General features: G+C 48.3%; 1 protein-coding gene across 1 annotated transcript in view; it reads left to right on the top strand.

Moving 5' to 3' along the window:
* The window catches only part of EPHX2 (epoxide hydrolase 2), an 82,983-nt gene that overhangs the window by 45,679 nt on the left and 14,650 nt on the right, over positions 1 to 22,654 (top strand). Inside the window, exons 11-13 of the mRNA XM_060273193.2 lie at positions 10,276 to 10,361; positions 11,852 to 11,963; positions 20,862 to 20,936. Of these exons, the coding sequence (XP_060129176.1) occupies positions 10,276 to 10,361; positions 11,852 to 11,963; positions 20,862 to 20,936 (273 nt within the window). The remainder of the gene's footprint in view (positions 1 to 10,275; positions 10,362 to 11,851; positions 11,964 to 20,861; positions 20,937 to 22,654) is intronic.

Genomic DNA, 22,654 nt, shown 5'->3' with positions numbered 1-22,654 from the left:
CGACATATTTACCCTCCTACCGCCAGCTAAGATAAAGGGAAAAGGGGAAAAGAAACGCACATATGGAAAACGTAAATATAGGGAGCCTAGGGCGGAACGCACCTTCGAAAACTGGCTGGACGGTTTCCAGGTATATATGGGCACTATAGTGGCTTGCTACCCTAAGAGGGCAATGCACCTCGTGGCCTATATGGCGCACGTGAGACGGGCCTATGAGTTGGCGGGGGAAGGCCCTGCTCTTTTGTATGATGAGGAATTTCGTAGGAACGCCTCCCTTTTGGCCACCACCCGTTGGGACCTGCGTGACCAGAACTTTTGGGGTGAGCACGTGAACCCCTACATAGAAAAGAAACACCCAGACGCATCCCGATCTGCAAAATTCGAACCAAAAAGACCGGGCCGCCGATTAGTGTGCTGGGAATTCAATAAGGGCACGTGCACCAGAGCATACTGCAAATATAGTCACGAGTGCGAGAGGTGCCAGGGGGCCCACCCAGCGTCCGCTTGCTTCAAGGGCCAGCAGTCCTTTCGCGGGGGTCGCGGCAACTTTCGGCAGGGGCCGAAAAGTGCCGCAGCCCAAGGACCAGGTCCCACAGGCAACAGATACTAATTTGTCCCTGTCCTTGGCTTTCACCCCTGTCAAACTCCACCCGTTAAAATTATTATTACAACTTTATCCCAATAGGCAAGCAGCGAAATATTTGGGGGAGGGATTTTCTAAGGGCTTCAGAATCCCAGTAAAAGTACCACCAGTTTCTGGTAACCCACCAAATCAAAAGTCTGTACGGGATATGCCCGAAGTAGCCAGAAAGAAAATTGATAAGGAAATTAAAGCAAACAGAATAGCTGGCCCCTTTCCGTTCCCCCCGATGCAGGACCTTCATGTTTCCCCATTGGGTGTCGTTCCTAAAAAGACCCCTGGTGAGTTTAGACTAATTCACAACTTGTCTCACCCCAAGGGCTCATCGGTCAATGATGGTATCCCCCAGGAGCTTTGTACCGTTAAATACGCCTCCTTTGACCAGGCAATAAAGCTTATTAGGAAATTTGGCAGAGGCGCTTTATTGGCAAAATGCGACATCGAATCTGCATTCCGCTTGCTGCCGGTTCACCCTCAAGACTTCAGGTGGTTGGGATTCAAGTTTGAGGGGGCGTATTACGTAGACAAAGCAATGCCCATGGGTTGTTCAGTGGCATGCTCAGCCTTTGAATCGTTTAGCACATTTTTGGATTGGGCCCTACGATTTAGGACAGGCCTCGAGGGCGTGACACATTACTTAGATGACTTCCTTTTCTGTGGGCGGGCTCTGAGTGCGGATTGTGCTTATCTCCTTGAAGCCTTTGCTTCCTTGACCACAGAGCTGGGCGTTCCTTTGGCTGCAGAAAAAACTGAAGGGCCGGCTTCCACCATAACGTATTTGGGAATTGAGCTGGATACCGTTGCCCAAACATCACGGTTACCCCCAGAAAAATTATCGGCCCTTAAGCAAATTATTACAGAAACACTTCCTCTTAGGAAGGTGACACTTAAGCAAATTCAATCCCTCCTTGGTCACCTTAATTTTGCCTGCAGAGTGGTGTCCCCAGGACGTCCCTTTTGCTCAAGGCTTGCTCGACTGTCAGCAGGACTGCGCGCGTCTCACCATAGGGTACGCCTCAATAAGGGTGTAAAGTCTGACCTGAGGGTGTGGTTACAGTTTTTAGAAAAATTCAACGGCATCTCTTTATGGCAGGACACTTTGAGATTGAGAGTAGATTTCCAGGTTCACTCTGATGCAGCGGGTTCACTGGGTTTCGGAGTTTACTTTAAGGGCAGATGGTGCGCCCAGCACTGGCCTCCGCAATGGAAGAATAAACCCCTCATTCGCGATCTAGCATTTCTGGAATTCTTTCCCATAGTCGTAGCAGTTCATTTGTGGGCAGACGAGTTCAAGAACCATCGGGTATGCTTTTGGACCGATAACCAGGCTGTGGTCAACGTTCTCTCGAGACAATCTTCACGATCTCCAAGGGTGTCTGCCTTGCTGCGGGCCTTCGTGTTGCTGTGCTTGCAATTGAACATCTATTTCTCTGCCAAATTTGTGCCTGGTGTTAATAATGACATCGCGGATGCTTTATCTCGTTTCCAGATGGACCGCTTCCGCTCTCTCGCTCCAGAGGCTCAGCAGTTGCCGGAGGCGTTCCCGGAACATCTATGGAATCTTGGGAACGAGACGTGCTAGAGGGAGTACTGGCGTCGGTTGCCCCCTCCACTCTTAACACCTATAAAAAGGCCTGGTCTGACTTCCGGTCCTTTCGCGCAAGGTCCATGGGTTCAGATTGCGACACACCCCCTAGTAGGAAGGAGGTCCTAGCGTACCTAGCTGGCCTAAGGAGACTGGGCAGGGCGCCCAGAACCTTACACATTCAAACAGCCGCTATCTCCTTCTTTAGTAAGGCCACCTTTGCAACCGACCCTTGTGCGGATTTTCTGGTGCGCAAAGCTTTGGAGGGCTGGCGCAGGCTCCAACCTCCGCGCATGGATAAACGGAAACCCATTACTTTTGTCTTACTATTCCAAATTCACAAACAGCTCAGGAAGCTGTGCTGGTCAAAATACGAGGCAAGACTTTTCTCAGCAGCTTACTCATTGGCCTTTTTCGGCGCTCTCAGGATTGGTGAGGTGGTTTGCGAGGGTTCTCCCGCCCAAACTGCCAAGGGTATCTTGTTATCTGACCTAACATTGTCAGAAAAGGAAGTGGTAATTCACATCCGCCAATCAAAAACGGATCAATACGGAAAGGGCACCTTGATGCGCTTGCCAGCTACAGGTCACTGCGGCCCCTGCCCCGTGAAGGACACTAGGCGTTTTCTTCGTTTGAGGCCCGCCTCACCCGGTCCGCTTTTAATTCACCAGGATGGGTCTTGTTTAGCCCGCCATCAATTTACCCGCGTCATGCGCAGGGCTATCGCTGCTTGTGGCCTTCCTCCCTCCGATTTTGCAGCACATTCATTTCGTATTGGCGCCGCCACAACTGCGGCACATATGGGTTTGTCGGCAGAGAGAATAAAAGACTTAGGCCGTTGGAAGTCCAAAGCGTACAAGGGGTACCTCCGCCCTACAAAATAAGCACCTCAATCCACAGCTGTTGGCTTACGTCCCCCTTTCGTTTTCTTTGCAGAGAAACGTGTTAACATCTGGTTCTTTGGTCATAGCATCGTGCATTGGGCCCGGGCTCGCGCTTATGATCGGAGAATGGGGCCCAATCTGGGGCTGCCATCATGGGTTAGTGTGTCCTGGATCACGAGACGAGGGATGCGTTGGAGTGAGTTCCTGCCAACCGTGAGATCTAGAGCCGCTATGCGGGGCCCTCCGGATATTCTGGTGGTGCAGTTGGGCGAAAATGACTTGGCTTACCGCTCTGGCCAGGATTTAAAATGGACTATCTTTGCGGACTTCGATGGACTGCTGGCTGATTTCCCCAACTTGACAATTTGCTGGTCCTCTCTGCTGGAGAGGCGTGTTTGGCGTGACAGCTGTTCGCCCGCTGCTATAAACAAAGCAAGGAAGTTTTTGGATATCGCTGTGGCCAGAAAGGTCTTGGCCTTGAATGGACTTTATATACCGCACCCGGACATTAGGTTCGATAAGCTTGCTTTATACCGTGCAGATGGCGTCCATCTTTCTGATGATGGAAATGACATTTGGATTTCTGATATACTAGGTGCTATTAGGAATTGGTTCCGGCTGTAAGGGTATTGGCGGCGAACCCCTCTCGGGGCTCGATTGGCGGTAGGCATTGGATTCTCTCAAGAAGGTACAGGTGCGGGGGGGGAGGTTGCTGCCATCACCTCCCCCAAATGCGGAAGGGTACTCCCCTAAGGAGTCCGGGGCGTTGCCATGTCCGAAGCCGTGGTAGGTGAGGGCCTGAGGGCACGCCCCTAATGGTGGCCCCAGGATGAGTTCCTAGTTGATGTGCATCGCAGGACTCATCCAACGGTGGTTAACCCTTCACAGACTGCCAGCAGAGCGGGCTGGAGTCAGATATAGTCGGTTAGATCCAATGCCTATGCCAATACCCCTCTACAGTCGTAATCAATAAAGTTGTGGCCTTTCATGCCCATTAACCCTATACCTTGTGTCTTGCGTCTTTATTTTCACGGGGAGGGCTCGGGGCATCGCCACACAAAATCTCTTCCCTCTTCGGGGGGAGGAGATGTTGTGGGCCCACGAGTCCTTCACGTGAGGGGGGAATGGCTAGCATTCCCCCCAGCCCATTGGTTCCTTCCCCGCCGCGGCGTGCCCATGGCGCACCCAATCAGGATGCTCCTTGGGGGCGCGGCTTGCGCATTTAAGGGAGCGCGCGGCGGGGAAACTGCCTCTTTTCTCCGGACCTGACCTGCTTTTCCCACCCACCCACCCTCTTTTTAGGCAGGTTTGCTCTTGACGTTGCTGCGCACATTTATTGGTCACCAGCTGGGACCTGGTAGGATTTTTCCCACTCGGCAAATTGGCTCTGGCCTTGTGGTTTTTGCCTGCCGCGTACGCAAATCGTCACAACTTGGGGTTTTGGCGGTAGGCATTGGATTCTCTCAAGAAGGTACAGGTGCGGGGGGGGAGGTTGCTGCCATCACCTCCCCCAAATGCGGAAGGGTACTCCCCTAAGGAGTCCGGGGCGTTGCCATGTCCGAAGCCGTGGTAGGTGAGGGCCTGAGGGCACGCCCCTAATGGTGGCCCCAGGATGAGTTCCTAGTTGATGTGCATCGCAGGACTCATCCAACGGTGGTTAACCCTTCACAGACTGCCAGCAGAGCGGGCTGGAGTCAGATATAGTCGGTTAGATCCAATGCCTATGCCAATACCCCTCTACAGTCGTAATCAATAAAGTTGTGGCCTTTCATGCCCATTAACCCTATACCTTGTGTCTTGCGTCTTTATTTTCACGGGGAGGGCTCGGGGCATCGCCACACAATACCTTTCTTTAAAAGAAAACCAGAAATGGGTATTCAGCTCTTAACGAGATATGCATACAGTCATAATTATATAGTCAATATAGGGCGGCACAGAGTTAATTTTTTTAACTTTTTAAATGGTGGTGTGCCTCGTGATTTTTTTCATGGAACAAGTGTGCTTTGGCCCAAAAAAGGTTGAGAAACACTGGTCTAAACCACTGAGCCTCTTGGGCTTGGCAATCGGAAGGTTGGCAGTTTGAATCCCCGCGACGGAGTGAGCTCCCTTTGCTCTGTCCCAGCTCCTGCCAACCTAGCAGTTCGAAAGCATGCCAGTGCAAGTAGTGCCATGGTCAGATCACTTTCTGGTGCAACTGGACTTCTCCGCAACCCTTCCCCTCTGCAGGGAGGTGGGACCGATTCGGATGGTCCGCCCCCGCTACTTAATGGATCCAATTGGCTTCCAAAGAGTGGTAGGGGATGTTTTATCCCATGTCGATGGCCTTTCAGCTGATTCCCTGGTGGCCCGCTGGAATGCGGAGTTAACCAGCGCTATTGACTGTCTGGCTCCGAAGCGCCCTCTCAGATTGCATGGAGCCCGGACAGCCCCGTGGTTTTCCCCGGCGCTGAGGGCAATGAAACAGTCGTTGAGACGGCTAGAGCGCTGGTGGCGGAAAACTCATTTTGAATCAGACCGGACACGGGCTAGAGCTCAACTTCGAGCCTACCAAGTGGCAATGGCGACGGCGAAGAGGACCTTCTTCACCGTCTCCATCGCATCTGCAGAAAACAGCAGCAGGAGACTCTTCCAGGTGGTTCGCAATTTAGCGGAACCACCTGCTCCATCCGGGCCCAGTACGGGCCACATGATCTCCTGCAATGATTTTGCAAAGTTTTTTGCAGATAAAGTCGCTCAGATTCGGGAAGAGGTAGACTCCACCGTGGGAGCAGGGCCGGGGCGGGGGAGTGCTAGAGTCCTGTCTAGTCAAGTTTTGTGGGATCAATTTCAATCTGTTACCTCCGAGGATGTGGACAGGCTGCTTAGACGAATGAAACCAACCACCTGTCTCCTTGATCCTTGCCCATCCTGGCTTATAAAAGCTAGCCAGGAAGGGCTGGGCGATGGGCTTCACGGGTTGGTAAATGCTTCTCTCCATGTGGGAGCCTTCCCAGACCCGCTGAAAAAGGCGGTTATTAAACCGCTTCTTAAAAAACCATCTTTAGATCCGGCCAATATGGCCAACTATCGCCCAGTCTCAAATCTTCCATTCTTGGGCAAGGTGATTGAGCGAGTGGTTGCGGAACAACTCCAGGCACGCCTGGAAGAAGCGGACCATTTGGATCCCTTCCAGTCAGGATTCAGGCCTCATCATGGGACTGAAACTGCCTTGGTCGCACTGGTTGATGATCTCCGGCGGGCTAGGGACAAAGGTGAGAGCTGTTTCCTAGTTCTGCTGGATCTCTCAGCGGCTTTTGACACCATCGACCATAACATCCTTCTGGACCGTCTAGAGGGCTTGGGAGCTGGGGGAACTGTCATACAGTGGTTCTGCTCCTTCCTCCTGGGCCGTGTTCAGAAAGTGGTGGGGGGGGATGAGTGTTCAGACCCCTGGGCTCTCACTTGTGGGGTGCCTCAGGGTTCTGTCCTCTCCCCCATGCTTTTTAACATCTACATGCAGCCGCTGGGAGAGATCATCAGGGGGTTTGGGCTGGGTGTCCATCAGTATGCTGATGATACCCAGCTCTACCTCTCTTTTAAATCAGAACCAGTGAAGGCGGTGAAGGTCCTGTGTGAGTGCTTGGAGGCGGTTGGAGGATGGATGGCGGCTAACAGATTGAGATTGAATCCTGACAAGACAGAAGTACTGTTTGTGGGGGACAAGGCGGGCGGGTGTGGAGGACTCTCTGGTCCTGAATGGGGTAACTGTGCCCCTGAAAGACCAGGTGCGCAGCCTGGGAGTCATTTTAGACTCACAGCTGTCCATGGAGGCACAGGTCAACTCCGTGTCCAGGGCAGCTGTTTATCAGCTCCATCTGGTACGCAGGCTGAGTCCCTACCTGCCCACTGACTGTCTCTCCAGAGTGGTGCATGCTCTAGTTATCTCTCGCTTGGACTACTGCAATGCGCTCTACGTGGGGCTACCTTTGAAGGTGACCCGGAAACTACAACTAATCCAGAATGCGGCAGCTAGACTGGTGACTGGGAGCGGCCGCCGAGATCACATAACACCGGTCCTAAAAGACCTACATTGGCTCCCAGTACGTTTCCGAGCACAATTCAAAGTGTTGGTGTTGACCTTTAAAGCCCTAAACGGCCTCGGTCCGGTATACCTGAAGGAGCGTCTCCACCCCCATCGCTCTGCCCGGACACTGAGGTCCAGCTCCGAGGGCCTTCTGGCGGTTCCCTCATTACGAGAAGCCAAGTTACAGGGAACCAGGCAGAGGGCCTTCTCGGTAGTGGCACCCACCCTGTGGAATGCCCTCCCACTAGAGGTCAAAGAGAACAATTACCAGACCTTTAGAAGGCATCTCAAGGCAGCCCTGTTTAGGGAAGCTTTTAATGTTTGATGGATTTCTGTATTTTAGAATTTCTGTTTTTTTGGAAGCCGCCCAGAGTGGCTGGGGGAACCCGGCCAGATGGGCGGGGTATAAATAATAAATTATTATTATTATTATTATTATAAATTGGTACCACTGCAAAGGGGAAGGTAAATGGCATTTCCGTTCGATCTGGTTTCCGTCACGGCGTTCCATTGCGCCAGAAGCAGTTTAGTCCTGCTGGCCACATGACCCGGAAAGCTGTCTGCGGACCAACAGTGGCTCCCTCGGGCCTGAAGCGAGATGAGTGCCACAACCCCATAGTCTCCTTTGACTGCACTTAACCATCCAGGGGTCTTTTTTTTTTTTTTGCTTCAGTCAAAGGCATGCATTTATAAAGCAAAGTCCATCGTGTTTCTGGTTTATCTCACTGCATCATTCAAATGTCTGCTTGCTAAAACGTTGCTTGCTGCTGCAAAGAGAATAGAACCAGGACTTGAACGATCAAGGGAGGTGCTATTATTTGGTGGCAGCCCTTATGCTTTCCGTGCAGAAGGTTCAGCCTTCAGCATCTCCTGTTTTTTGAAAAGTAGTAAGCAGGTGATTGCCGGTGGGGAGGGAGCTTCCCTAAGTTCAAGCCTCTGGAGAATTGCTGCCAGACATAGTAGACCAGCTTGCCTGCCCGCCCGCCCCCCCATGTCTTGGACTACAACTCCCATCATCCCTGACCATTGTCCTTGCTTGCTGGGGCTGATGGGATTTGAGTCCCAATCTTTTGGGGAACTTCAGGCTAGGAAAGGTGGAAATAGACAATGCTAGGGTAGGTGGCCAAATAGTCTGGCCCAGGATAAAGCAACTGCCTATGGTTCTATGCCGGATTAGCTATCTTGGCCAAGTATGGAGAAGGAACTTCCAGCATCAGAACAAGGAAGACCCCTGGGCCAACATCTTCAAAAAGTTATCCACTGCAATCCCAAGGTTTCTTTTCTTGTGAATTGCTACCAGTTATGACTCCATTAATGTACATGTGAAGTTAAGATTTATTTATTTATTGCCCCACTTTGCAACACTTTACACTTGCTTACACAGAAGCACACCTGCCATTTTATTGCCCAGTTTAGAGGCAGCCTTTCGGAGCTCCTTGCAATCCCTTTCTACCACCCCGAACGATTTTGTAGCACCGGCAAACTTGGACACCACCCTGACTCCGGGTCATTTAAGGAAAAGTTGAAAAGCACAGTCACCCCACTCCCGAGGGCTTGAAAAATGTAGATTGGCAAGGCAGGTTTTGGCAGGCTTTGTTTGGGATCAAATCTGGGGTGAGGGAGAAAGGGCTGTTTCCACGGAAAACGCACCCCTTTGTGGATGGCGGGGGCCTCCCTGGGCAGCTGCTGAGTCTGGGCCAACCTACTCCAAAGGAGCTTGCCTCTTGCCAGGGCTAATTTAGGACTTAAAGAGCAGGCAAGGTGAGTCTCCTTCCCGTGGGCTTTCGGAATAAGCGAGGAAAAGAGTTGATGGCTGCAAGCTGTGTCTCGAATGAAGCCATATCTTGAGCAAACAGATGGCTCTTAAAAGCCAGAATGGCCCTTTCAAGTTAAGAGAGGGCTTGGATGCTTGGAATTTGGAGTTTAACTTTCTTTTTCTCTCCCCCCCCCAACTCCTTTTCAAGATAATTTGGCAAGGCACCCCCTCGGAGTTGGCACTCCTTAGGGGTATCTCCCCTTCTCTCTTCCGTAGTGGGCTGGTCTAAGCAAAAGGGTTCATCACGTGCTGGTAGACTCTTGGACTGTGCCATGACAAACTTTGGGGCAGGGGGTGGGGGGCTACAGGACTGAATGCTGCCTTGTACTATAAACAAAAGACATTATCATGGCACATAGTTATCCAAGAGAAACATTCCAGTCAGGGGAGGGGAGGGGAGATTCGATCCAGTTTGCATTCAAAGGTGAGCTTAAGTAATTCACACTTAATGAAATAACCCGTGTGAACTGCCCGGAGACCTGCGCCTATAGGGCGGTATATACAAATTTAAACAACAACTGAAACAAAGCCATCTTGCAAAATTTGCGCTTCTCTGAATTTTGTGATTCATTTCTCCAGCCCAAGTAATGTGTACAGAAAATACGTATAGTGTGCATTCACATGCATATTAGTGAAAGTAATGTAGGGAAATGCCTTGCAAAAATCTGTACATCAGACAAAACTTCTGTACCAAGATGTGCATATTAGCATGAACTTTCACGAGCGCTTAAAAACAAAACACTTTTAACAAACGGATGTGGAAATGTGGAGAACTGCTCTTAAGACAGGGAAAATGAGACACTGAAACTGATAAATCCACCCGCCCCTGTTCTATGCTCTGAGTTTAATTTTCAGTGTTTAAGGGAGCTTTTCCATGCAGATTCAGGCCTGCACTTCCCTGCCTAAAGTGTTGCAGTCCAGAAACAGCTTTACCAGGTGACAATGAGCTGCTCTTCATCTGTGCCCAAGACTCTTGAGCCTTCCCTTTCGCAAAAGATAATTGTAGAATTCCGAGATTAAGTGTGTCCGAATGACATGTGATTGCGTGCACGGAGCCGAAGCTGGAAGAAGTAGCCCCAAAACATCACATAAAGGGGCAGAGCAGAGCGGGCTTATGCATGCAGGGAACCCCCAAACAAAAGGAGAATTGTCCATATATAGGGCACCTTCCATTAAGTTGCACCTCACTGCTTGAAGAGCAGCAGCGCAGAAAACATGCCTTGCGCTTTTGGGAAGGGGAGCTTCCAAACCCCGCGTCAGCTCACTGCCGTTTCCGTTTTCCTCCAGGGCATCTCCCAAGCTACCCTCATCGGCCACGACTGGGGCGGTGCCACGGTGTGGCACATGGCTCTTTTTTACCCAGAGCGAGTCAGGTGAGTTGAATTAGCATTTGTGTAGCATTTTTAATTCTAAGGAAAATCAAAATATTTAGCGGTTCATCTCAACCTCCACCTCCACCATGCACACATCTCAACAGGTAAAAACAAGTCGGCATTTGGAAGGTAAGGGCCGTAGCTCAGCAGAGGAGCCTCTGCTTTGCAAGCAGAAGGTCTCGAGTTCGGTCCCCAATGACACTTCCATGTAGGGCTGGGAGACGCCTGCCTAAAATCCCGGAGAGCTGCTGCTAGTCAGTGTGGACAGTATGGAGCCAGTGTGGTGTAGTGGTTAAGAGCGGTAGACTCGTAATCTGGGGAACCGGGTTCGCGTCTCTGCTCCTCCACATGCAGCTGCTGGGTGACCTTGGGCTAGTCACACTTCTTTGAAGTCTCTCAGCCCCACTCACCTCACAGAGTGTTTGTTGTGGGGGAGGAAGGGAAAGGAGAATGTTAGTCGCTTGGAGAATGTTAGTCGCTTTGAGACTCCTTCGGGTAGTGATAAAGCGGGATATCAAATCCAAACTACTCTTCTTCTTCTTCTTCTTCTTCTTCTTCTTCTTCTTCTTCTTCTTCTTCTTCTTCTTCTTCTTCTTCTTCTTCCAAGTTTTATGGACCAATGGGGTGAGGAAACTTCCTGTGTTCCTAACAAAATAGCATTAGCATCTTGAAGTTACCTGGGCAGTGGTGTTAGCAAATGATTCCCAGGCTGCTATGTGCAAACCTCTGTGCTTTGCTCAGAATGTAAAGTAGGGCAACCTGGAATTATTATTATTATTATTATTATTATTATTATTATTATTATTATTATTATTATATTTATACCCTGCCCATTTGGCTGGGTTTTCCCCTGCCTCTCTGGGTGGCTCCCAACAGAATTAAAAGCACAATGAAACATCAAACATTAAAAACTTCCTGATACAGGGCTGCCTTCAGATGTCTTCTAAAAGTCAGGTAGTTGTTTATTTCCTTGACATATGGAGGGAGGGCATTCCACAGGGCAGGCGCCACTACCGATAAGGCCCTGTGCCTGGGTCCCTGTAACCTCACTTCTTGTAGTGAGGGAACTGGAGCTGGACCTCAGTGTTTGGGCTGAACGATGGAGGTGGAGACGCTCCTTCAGGTATACTGGGCCGAGGCCGTTTAGGGCTTTCAAGGTCAGCACCAACACTTTGAATTGTCCTCGGAAACGTACTGGGAGCCAATGTAGGTCTTTCAGGACCAGTGTTATATGGTCCTGGTTGTTGCTTCCAGTCACCAGTCTGGCAGCCGTATTCTAGTTGTATTTTGGCTTGTTATGCTTTGACCAGTCCTTGATGCATCAAGCCAAAGCTTTGTGTTCAAAATCAAGAGCATTGTTTCTTGGCCAGAGCAGAGATCTGTCTCGCTCAGGAGGGGCCATAACTAAATTTATTTAAACTGTTTATTTAAATTGCTTTTTGCAGCCACAGACTAACACTGCCCTCTGGCTTCTTGCTGTAATGTTTCAGGGCAGTGGCTGGGCTGAATACGCCCTACAAGCCTTCAGATCCCGCAGTGGATATAATGAAGAAGATTGAATCCATACCTGTCTTTGATTATCAACTCTACTTCCAGGAGCCAGTGAGTATCACAGGGTCAAGATTGTGGGGTTGGAAAGGGTCATCTAGTCCAACCCCTTGCAAGGAAGTGTAAGAGTATGGAAGTTGGTGACGTGTACTGTGTTGGTGTCCGGCTGAGGCTGTGCCAGAATCTAGACTTGGGGTAGGTATTCTGTTTTTAATCCAAGGCGTCTGCTGTTCATCTTTGGAACTGGACCCTGAACTGGACCGTATGGAGGGTCCCAGTCTGTAGTGTACCACAGGAGGGCAGAAGGCCACTCCAATCTAGAGGCTTCACTGCACTGACAAATCACAGCAGCTGAGATTGCACTCCTATCCATGCCTACCTAAAGAGAGCTCTGAGACTTGAGCACGCAGAGGCTCCATTCACACACCGTGCTACACACTAAACAATGGTGTTCATTTTCTGCTGTTCACTAAACCATGGTTTGGTATTCATTTTCTGCTGCTCACTAAACCATGGTTTGGTATTCATTTTCTGCTGTTCGCTAAACCATGGTTTGGTTTTCATTTTCTGCTGTTCGCTAAACCATGGTTTGGTTTTCATTTTCTGCTGTTCGCTAAACCATGGTTTGGTATTCATTTTCTGCTATTCACTAAACCATGGTTTAGTGTGACACTGCAATTGTGTTGGCTCTCCAGGAGGAGGAGGAGGAGTTTGCAGCCGTTCTGCTCCTCTTCAGGCCTGTAAGGTCAGTTCAGGGCAGCCGCTATCCCAGGTTTGGCTTAGTGTGCCATCTGAACCTGTGATCGCAGGTAAGGTTTTTGGACGGCTCAGTTGGTTAGAACGTGGTGCTGATAATGCCAAGGTCACAGGTTCAATTCCCTTATGGGACAACTGCATATTGCTGCATTGCAGGGGTTGGACTAGATGATCCCCAGAGTCCCTTCCAGCTCTACAGTTCTGTGGTTCTATTACATCCTAAGCCCAACCTGCGCTGACCTAAAAAGTCTACAGAAAAGCAAATCAGGTAGACTCCTCTCTGGCACCCCTTTTAGGCAGTGAGACTCCCAGCTCAGACCTGAGACCCAGAGAGTCAGTTCATTCCTCTTTCCCACCCTGGAAGATATGGAGCACATACAGTTTGGGCTTCAGCTACTGCAGGCATCCCCAAACTTCGGCTCTCCAGATGTTTTGGACTACAATTCCCATCTTCCCCAAACACTGGTCCTGTTAGCTAGGGATCATGGGAGTTGTAGGCCAAAACATCTGGAGGGCCGCAGTTTGGGGGTGGCTGAGCTACTGTCAGTTTCCTGTATTTAGTGTGCTCAGAGACATACAGCACAGGGCGATGCAGTGGTTCAAAGGAAGCAGAACTCTTGTACGAGCCCAAAATGTAGCACTTGGTTCAGTGTTGGTCATTTGTTTTGTTGCCTTTGATCTTGGGAGTTTTATAATGCTTTTCTTGTGCACTGCCATGCGTTGATTGCTTAGTCTTAGGGATGAGTTTTTTGTCTGCAGATTGTGTCAGGCCTGCAAGAATGCCCTCCACTCAGTCTTTTCCACGTGATGTGATGTTGCATCCACAGAGGCATGCTGGGACATAGAAGCAAAGGGGGGGGACCTCAGATTGCAGCTCCTATCTAATTTTCAAGGGGAGGGAGTTCAAAAGTTTTAATGCCACTAACACTAAAAGCCCAACTCCTGCATTGTGTGGAATGGACCTCCTGATTGGGTGGTTTCTGTAGCAGGCCCCCAACTGGGTATCTAAGGGGGTGAGATGATCTCTCGGAAACCAAGACTGTCTTCCCAGCACTAACCAGAACTTCAAATCCATTTTTAAGGCTGAAAAGAGGAATAAAGGAAAATTTCGTAGTCCTTGTATCAGCAAGGCTGGCAGTGAATTTGAGAGAGAGAAGGCGCTCTGTAGAGCAGCCTTTGCAAAGCTGGTGCCCCCCCCCAATGATTTGGACCACAACTCCCATCAGCCCCTGCCAGCATGCGCTCTCCCTACTGAACTGCTTCCCTCCCACCCTCAATCAGCCCTCTGACCACTAGGCATCCTGTTTTGCAACCTTTGGAATTTCCAGAGGCTTTTCTTCTTTATGTGAGGTTTTGGTTTTGTGTTGGTTCTGGAGCGAGAGATTTGTTTTGGCCTCGGAACCCGCTGCGGTAAACTATTCCCTTGCTCAGAAAAGATCTATTTCTCACATCTGTGGCGAGCTGCAGTTTTGCCTTCGCCAGCATGAAGCAGCCAGCCCTGATTTTGGTTGGAAGGACTGAGCCCGTCCTGGCAGCTTCTGGGGAAAAGCTTCTAAAAGGTCCTAAACTTTTTTTCACATTGGACTGAGTGCAGCCTCTGCCTCTCCTCTCCTCTCCTCTGTGTGTGTGTGTTTGGAGACAGGGTGAGGGAGGCAACCCAGCTGGAAGTGATTTCTGGGCGCCCGAAGTGCATTTCCTTGTCGTCGTCCTGCTTCGCTCGCAGTTTTGATTAAAGGGATGAATTATTGAAATCGCCCAATTGCCGCTCAAGGTTATTGCTTTCCAGGGTTGTTTTAGCTGGTGTTTATTATGCAAATGCACTTCTTCTCCCCCAAATTGTCCTCTCCCCTAGCCCGTTGCACTGATTTTGTATGTGTGTGTTCGTGCATGCGCGCTCAGTTTTGCACCCTTAGGAAAGTTTGCATCCGTGGGAAGCAGGCGTTTCTAAGGCACATCTGTTGTGCCTTAATCATAGAATCATAGAGTTGGGAGAGACCACAAGGGCCATCCAGTCCAACCCCCTGCCGAGCAGGAAACACCATCAAAGCATCCTTGACATATGCCTGTCAAGCCTCTGCTTAAAGACCTCCAAAGAAGGAGACTCCGCCACACTCCTTGGCAGCAAATTCCACCGCCGAACAGCTCTTACTAGTCAGGAAGTTCTTCCTAATGTTTAGGTGGAATCTTCTTTCTTGTAGTTTGAATCCATTGCTCTGTGTCCGCTTCTCTGGAGCAGCAGAAAACAACCTTTCACCAATGTAACCCCAGTCTCCGTGCAATGAAAGACTCCAGGAGTTCAGGCACTTACACAGGGCTTGCTTCCTTGGAATGGAGGTCAGCGGAGGCTGTGCCATATATACATGCAGTCATGAGTCTTACAAAGAAGAGAAACAGCCTCCTCTCTTAGATTCCACCCCACCCTGGGTGCAAGGCCCTAAGAATGGGAAGGGAATAATCCAGACCATAGCTGCCAAGTCTCCCGCTGAAAAATGCGGGATCAGCGGCAGCACGGCACCGGAAGTCGCTTCTACGCATGTCCAGACATGCGTAGAAGCGACTTCCGGTGCCGCTCTGCCCGATTTCCAGTGCCCAGACATGGGCAGAGCGGTACCCAAAATGGAGCCTCCCGGGCAGGTAGGAAATGTGGGGGATTTGTGGGATTTTTTCCCAATCTGGGCTGCCAGCGGGAAACGGTTTAAAATACGGGGGTTTCCTGCGAAAAACGGGAGACTTGGCAGCTATGATCCAGGCTGACCCACCCCCCTCAAATCCACAACATCAATAATAATAAATATTGCCACTTGCTCTGGATGGGGGTACTGGAGAAAAATCCTGCCTTATTCACCATCTTCTTTTCCATAGTGTCCAGCTAGATATGTACATACATATATAGAAAGAAAAGACATACTGGTACATAATTTTATTTGTATGCCACCTTTATATTCTGTATTTTAATATTTTGTTAGAAGCCGCCCAGAGTGGCTGGGGAAGCCTGGCCAGATGGGTGGGGTATAAATAAAAAATTATTATTATTATTATTATTATTATTATTATTATTATTATTATAGTTAAAACCATGCTCAAGGCAGGTTACAACATGAAAAAGAATCACACATTTACAAACCTAGCAAAATAAGCTATAAACAATCAATACAGTGGTGCCTTGCTAGACGAATTTAATTCGTTCCACGGGTCTTTTCTTATAATGAAAAATTCGTCTAGCGAATCCCATAGGAATGCATTGAAATTTTTTTTGCCCATAGGAACGCATTAATTGAATTTCAATGCATTCCTATGGGAAACCGCGATTCGCTAGACGAATTTTTCATAAAACGAATTCGTCTAGCGAGGCAACCTTCGCTCGAAAAATCCTTTCGTTAAGCGGAAATTTCGTTAAGCAGGGCATTCGTTAAGCGATGCACCACTGTATAACGCAAGATGGGGCTGGATCTAACCTTCGGCCTAATGTAGCAGGGCTCCTTTCCCATAGTTTTTCTCCCCAGCATGCCTGCAGTGGGGCAAGTAATCTTGGTTCATCTGGCCAGCATTGAGGGAAGAAAAATCTCCTGGCCTGGGAAGTGTGCGTCTCAAGAAGCAGAGCTGGTAGATCTGCCCACGGCCACGAAGGATTCTTTCCTGTTCCCTGGTGCCATCCAAGCTCTGTATGGCCAGCAATCCCACCTCATCAGCAGTTTGGCTTGTGGGGTTGGGAAGAATTAGTGCTGAGGCTGGGCTCTGAATCACAGCTGGGCTCGTCTACAGCAGTAATCCAATTTAGCTTTGCAAGGAAAGAACCCATCATTCACCGAGAACAGAGAGGGGATGACAATCCAGCCACGTTCAGGCAATTGGAAATTGGAGCCGACTGGCGCTGTCAACCCAGAGTGATGAGGGGCTATAAAATCTGCTCCTGGCACCATCTGACTTTTATTGATTTCCTGGTTATCTCAAATGTCAGGAGGGTGCTGTGTGTGTGTGTGTTTGCCCCCCCCCCTCCTTTTCTTTCAATGTTGTCATTAACCAGTTCTTTAAAAGCAAACTGCATTAAACCTACTTTAATCCTTTCTTTAACATGTTCGGTAGATAAAGGGAACTCTCTGAATGTAAAATACCTGGATCTGCAGCAAGGTGTCTCGTACACAATGCTGCTGTGGTTCAATCTGAGGTCTTTGGGCCAGGAGTGCAGTCTGTTTTGAACAGGGCACTAAAAGAAGCAGAGGGGCAGAATTAGCTGACCTTTTGCAGGGCTGCTGCACCTCTGGGGACTTGGGGTCTGAGAGCCCAGGGTTGGCAACTGAGCCTAAGACTGTAAGAAGAGCCTGCTGCTGGATCAGGCCAGTGGTCCATCTATTCCTGCATCCTGTTCTCACAGTGTCCACCCAGATGACTCCCTGGGAAACTTGCAAGCAGGATTTGAGCATGAGAACCTTCTCCCTTCCTGCGGTTTCCAGCAACTGGGATGTGGCAAAACCACATTGGAAATAAGACAAAGGACCAAAGATTCAACCAGCAAATCTCTGGGAGGAAAAGTGCGTCTCTCTTTCCCTTCGCCAGATCTTTTTATTACAATATCAAAAGGTTACAAAGATTCAAATCATCCAATAGAATTCATCCTAAATTCTAAAACCCCTCCCAGGTTTCCTCCCACCTTGAATCTGATACTGTTGGGAAGATCTGGAACTAACACCTAGCTGCTAAAAAAACTTCCTGGACTTCAAAGCGAGTACAACTAAAGACAGGAAAGGAGCCCAGGAATTCTTGCATAGATTAACAGTGTCTTGTCAGAAAACAAGTTTGTCAGCTTTTCAAAGGCCAGCAGAAAGAAGATTAACAGATGCCCTTTCACCCAGATCTGCTTGAGCCAAATGTTTTCAGCCAAATGGCTAACTCAATTTACACTAACTTGCAATGTGCTTGTTTACCACATGTAGCAAGGCCTGTAGATCTGTGTATCAGATACGTGTCAGAAACCTGGTTTGGACTGAGAACACCCTACTCACTGAATTCTTTAATCCAGGAATATCCTGCTCAATCAGTCTTTATCCCAGGGTCTTCCATGTATCCTTTTTTATCAATGTACAGACCGCTACACTGGGATTCAGAAGCATCCCTGCCTTGGGCATTGGAGGCAGGGCAGAGCCATCCTGGCTAGGAGCTGGGCTTTTTTTCCAGCCAGAACTCAGTTCTGGCACCTCTCAGGTGGGCGCCATTGCCATTTTAAGAGAACAAGGGTTCATGGTGCACTCCAGCACCTTTTTTTTTTTTTTTTACAGAAAAATAGCACTGGCTAGGAGCCTCTCCTCCACAGTCTTCTCTTATCCTCTTGTAGAGCCATTTTTTAATTTATCTTATTATATTCATATAACCAAAAGACCACAGGGCGGTTTAGAATGCCCATCTAAGCTTGGTGCTCCTGTGTCAGCAAGTTCCATAGTTTAACTGTGCGCTGAGTGAAGAAGGACTTCCTTTTATCTTTCATCTGTTCTGAAACTTCCAACAGGCTCCTTTAGATGACCCCCAAGTTCTAGTGCTGCTTTTTCATGTTGCCAAACGCTTGCAAATTTTCAGAATTGCATACCTCGAAAAAAGTTTTTTTAAAGGCCCTTTTGTGGAGGGGGAGAGAAAGCACCTGTTCACAAACCTCCCCACGAAAATCTTGCATTTTCCAAAACTGACATGCAAAGTGGGGCCAGACTTGTGGCACTCTCTTGCCCTGAAAACGGGAGCATCTCCCGTCTGAGAGACAGACTGAAAAGTGGAGCTCTGGGTGCCTAATGAGGCTGTTGACTTCTTGGCTGCCTTGTGGAGACATCCGCAGATTTCCCCTCTTTTGTTTCCTTGGTCGCTTAAACAAAACGGAATCAAGAGAGCACTTCAATTACAGGAAGACAAACTGCCCCCTTTTTTCTCAGGCGGCAGCTGTACAAAGCTCAAGCGAGCAGCGGCAGAGCCTGTTGCTGTTCAAACAAGGGGCCCTTCCTGCCTTTCCTAAGGACAAGAGGCGAGGAGGCAAAGAGAGTGGATGGTGCTGATAGGAAAGGCACTTAGTTGGCCTTTCAGAGAATCATAGGATTGTAGAGTTGGAAGGAGAACCCCACCGGTCATATAGTCCAGCCCCCTGCAATGCAGGCATCACAGCTAAAGCATCCATGACAGATAGCCGCCCAACCTCTGCTTAAATACCTCCAATGATGGAGATCCCTCTGCCACCTTCTGAGGTAGAGCAGTGGAAGCAGCTACCATCTGAATAATAATAATAATAGTAATAATAGTAATAATAGTAATAATAATTTGTTCATACCCCGCCCATCTGGCTGGGTTTCCCCAGCCACTCTGGGTGGCTTCCAACAGAATAATGAAATAAAATAATCTATTAAACATTAAAAGCCTCCCTGAACAGGGCTGCCTTCAGATGTCTTCTAAACATCTGGTAGCTGTTTTCCTCTTTGACATCTGATGGGAGGGCGTTCCACAGGGCGAATGCCACCACCGAGAAGGCCCTCTGCCTGGTTCCCTGCACCTTGGCTTCACGCAACGAGGGAACCGCCAGAAGGCCCTCGGTACTGGACCTCAGTGTCCAGGCGGAACGATGGGGGTGGAGACGCTCCTTTAAGGTATACTGGAACGAGGCCGTTTAGGGCTTTAAAGGTCAACACCAACACTTTGAACTGTGCTCGGAAACGTACTGGGAGCCAATGCAGGTCTTTCAAGACCGGTGTTATGTGGTCTTGACGGCTGCTCCCAGTCACCAGTCTAGCTGCCGCATTCTGGATTAGTTGTTTCCAAGTCACCTTCAAAGGTAGCCCCACGTAGAGCGCATTGCAGTAGTCCAAGCGGGAGATAACTAGAGCATGCACCACTCTGGCGAGACAATAGGCATGATTGACTGCCAAAAGCCAGAAATTGATACTGTATATGCCATATTTTCCCGTGTATAAGACAATATTTTTTCCCAATTTTAAAAATTTTAAAAATTGAGGGGCGTCTTATACATGGAATGTTGCAATTAAATATATATTTATATAAATAAATACATGCCGCCATACATATTCTTTTCCTCCAGCCTCCCCTCACTGCCTGCCTCCTCCCACTCAGTCGCCCTACAGCTGGGGGGGGGGGAGCGGGCAGACCATTTGGGCCCAAGGGGCAGAGTGCAGCTCGCTCCCCTGGGTGTTTGAGAATGGAGCAGAAAAAAAGCAGTTTGACTTCTGCAGCATACAAATTCCCTCTTAAAGGGTTCTTTAACTATGATTCTTGCATTGCGGTGCCAACCAGTTCCCGGCCGTCGCAGACAGGCTCTCCTTCCAGCTCTTCTGACCGGCTTCGCGCCAACGCTCCAGTTCTTATACTGCATATTATAATAATGCTGACTAGCCCAAAAAATGAAAAGAAACTACCTACCGTAATTACAATACTAAATATATCGATAAAGTTGTTCTGTTTGATGTTTAAAATATTTATTTCTTAATTCGGGGCTCAAAAAAATAGGGGGCGTCTTATACATTGGGGGTGTCTTATAGACGAAAAAATACGGTAAATATTGTTGTGGGTTCGGGGGGGGGGAGCTGAATCCCTGAGAGTCCCTTCCAGTTCTAGGAGGCCTGTGCACACTGACTGTTAGAACATAAGAGAGGAAGAGGTTGCTGAAGTAGACAGACAAGTTTCTTTGCAAGACAGCAGCCTTCTCTGGCCACTGGAGTGACCTCAGCAGCATCCCAAAAGAATGAGCCAGGTTGCGAGAGCTACAACTAAGTGACGGGGCCCTCTTAGCTAATGGGTGGACCTAGGTAGGAGAACGTGAGCCAGACTTTTGGGGTGTGAGCCGAGCTGGAAACTGGAGACCTGCATGCTCTGTGTTGGATCCAAAGCTGGGACTAATGGAGAAGTGAGGACTGTTGGGGTGATAATGCTGGGAGCCCCTCCATCTTAGCCCAGGGTTGTCTTATTTGTGTAAATAAAACCACATATCCTAAGGACACCGCAGTCTCCTCTGACTTAAAGCAAACCGGACCTGGCTAAACTCCCAGAACCCCTGAATTCTCTCCGGAGATAGGAGTGGCATACGACAATATTTTAATAAATAAGAACTTGAAAATCCAGTCCCTTTTTGTAGTCAAGAGAGATATTCTTCCTCCTACAGTGCCTCCTGGCATGTCTTGCACCCACACTTCAATGTTGCGCCTTTTTCCTCTGCAGGGAGTTGCGGAGGTTGAACTGGAGAAGGACATCAGCAGGACCCTGAAGTCTATGATCCGCTCGATCCGGAAGGAGGTTGGTCTCTCCTACATGTGGGGTGCTGTGTGCTGGGATGTTGGAGGCCCTGCTATTTACCTCTGGGCTTAGGCTGTCCCTTCTGTTGTATTTGATACTGTTTTGTACTTGGTGTGTTCACAAGAGAACAGGGAAAGGCCGAATGTGTTGCAGAAGCCCTTGTGGACGTAGAGGGTTTATTTTATTTGTTATTTTATTTTTATAATTTTTATTAGATTTTCTGTTTTACAATACTCATTTAAACATCCTTACAATATCAGTGACTTCCCTTCTTCTCTTTCCATGGTTCATTTTGCATACCATAAATCCCTGCATATTTAACATAAACCATTCAAAATAAAAAAAATTTCTTCAGTAGCACCTTAAAGACCAACTAAGTTTTTATTTTTGGTATGAGCTTTCGTGTGCTCATACCAAAATAAAAACTTAGTTGGTCTTTAAGGTGCTACTGAAGGAATTTTTTTATTTTGTTTCGACTCAGACCAACACGGCTACCTACCTGTAACTATAAACCATTCAGTATTCCATTACTACATCCATCAAAACTTATTTACACTGTTGAATTTACCTTAATGCTGCCAGTGTTTTCAGCTGTACACAATTATTTTCCATATATTCAGCAAACATTTTCCAATCTTCTTTTAATAATAATAATAATAATAATAATTTATTATTTATACCCCACCCTTCTGGCTGGGTTTCCCCAGCCACTCTGGGCGGCTTCCAACAGAAGTATTAAAATTTATTAAACATGTATGTTCTTCTTCTTCTATACATTAAATCTGCAAGCTGCGCATATTCCATCAGCTTAAGTTGTCATTCTTCTTTAGTTGGGACCTCACTCGTTTTCCATTTGGGGGCTAACAAAACACGGGCCGCAGTACAGTGGTACCTCGCTAGATGAATTTAATTCGTCCCGTGAGTCGCTTCATATAGCGAAAAATTCGTTTTGCGAAGTGGCTCCCATAGGAACGCATTGAAGTGCAGTTTCCCATAGGGTGCCTCGCAAGACGGGGGGGGGTTCGTCTTGCGAGGCACCCTATGGGACGAAAAAATTCGTCTTGCGAAGCGCACCATAGGAAACTTTGTCTTGCGAGTCTCCATTTTTGTTTTGCGATTTTTTTCGTCTTGTGAGGCATTCGTCTAGCGAGATACCACTGTAGTGGCATACATAAATAACCTTTTTTGGCACCTGGGAATTTCAGTCTGAATTATTCCCAGCAGAAAGGACTCTGTTTTTTTTTTTGAAAAGTACCTTTAAACATTTTTTCCAATTCATTATGAATCATTTCCCAAAACTCTTTTATCCTTTTACAAGTCCACCGCATATGAAAAAACATTTCCCCAACCTTCTTGCATCTCCAGTTTAAGGGGCGAGTTTAGTTTAATGGTGGGCAATGCCTTACGACCTCCAGAGGTGATACAGAAGGGAGGGGGGTCAGTCAAACTTGGCCCCTGTCTGCAGAAGCGGAATTGCATTGTGCAGATTTGGCCGAACTTGTATCTTTTTTTAAATTGAATTTTATTAATACAAAAAGAGAAAAAGAAAAAGTACATTCTACCAAAACAAAAGCACACAAAAATACACTATTACACAAACATAAATCCCCCCATTCCCCTCCCACCACCACACCCCTCAACTTCCCTCCACCACACCACGACCTCCTTATTTTTAAATTCTATATGATCCTTGCACTCTTTAGATTTTGAATATTTAT

This window comes from Zootoca vivipara, chromosome 3 (genome assembly GCF_965207765.1).
Source record: "Zootoca vivipara chromosome 3, rZooViv2.hap1.1, whole genome shotgun sequence".
Taxonomy (NCBI): Eukaryota; Metazoa; Chordata; class Lepidosauria; order Squamata; family Lacertidae; genus Zootoca; species Zootoca vivipara.
Note: the sequence above shows the minus strand (reverse complement) of the source record. Positions and strands in the feature narration are given on the sequence as shown.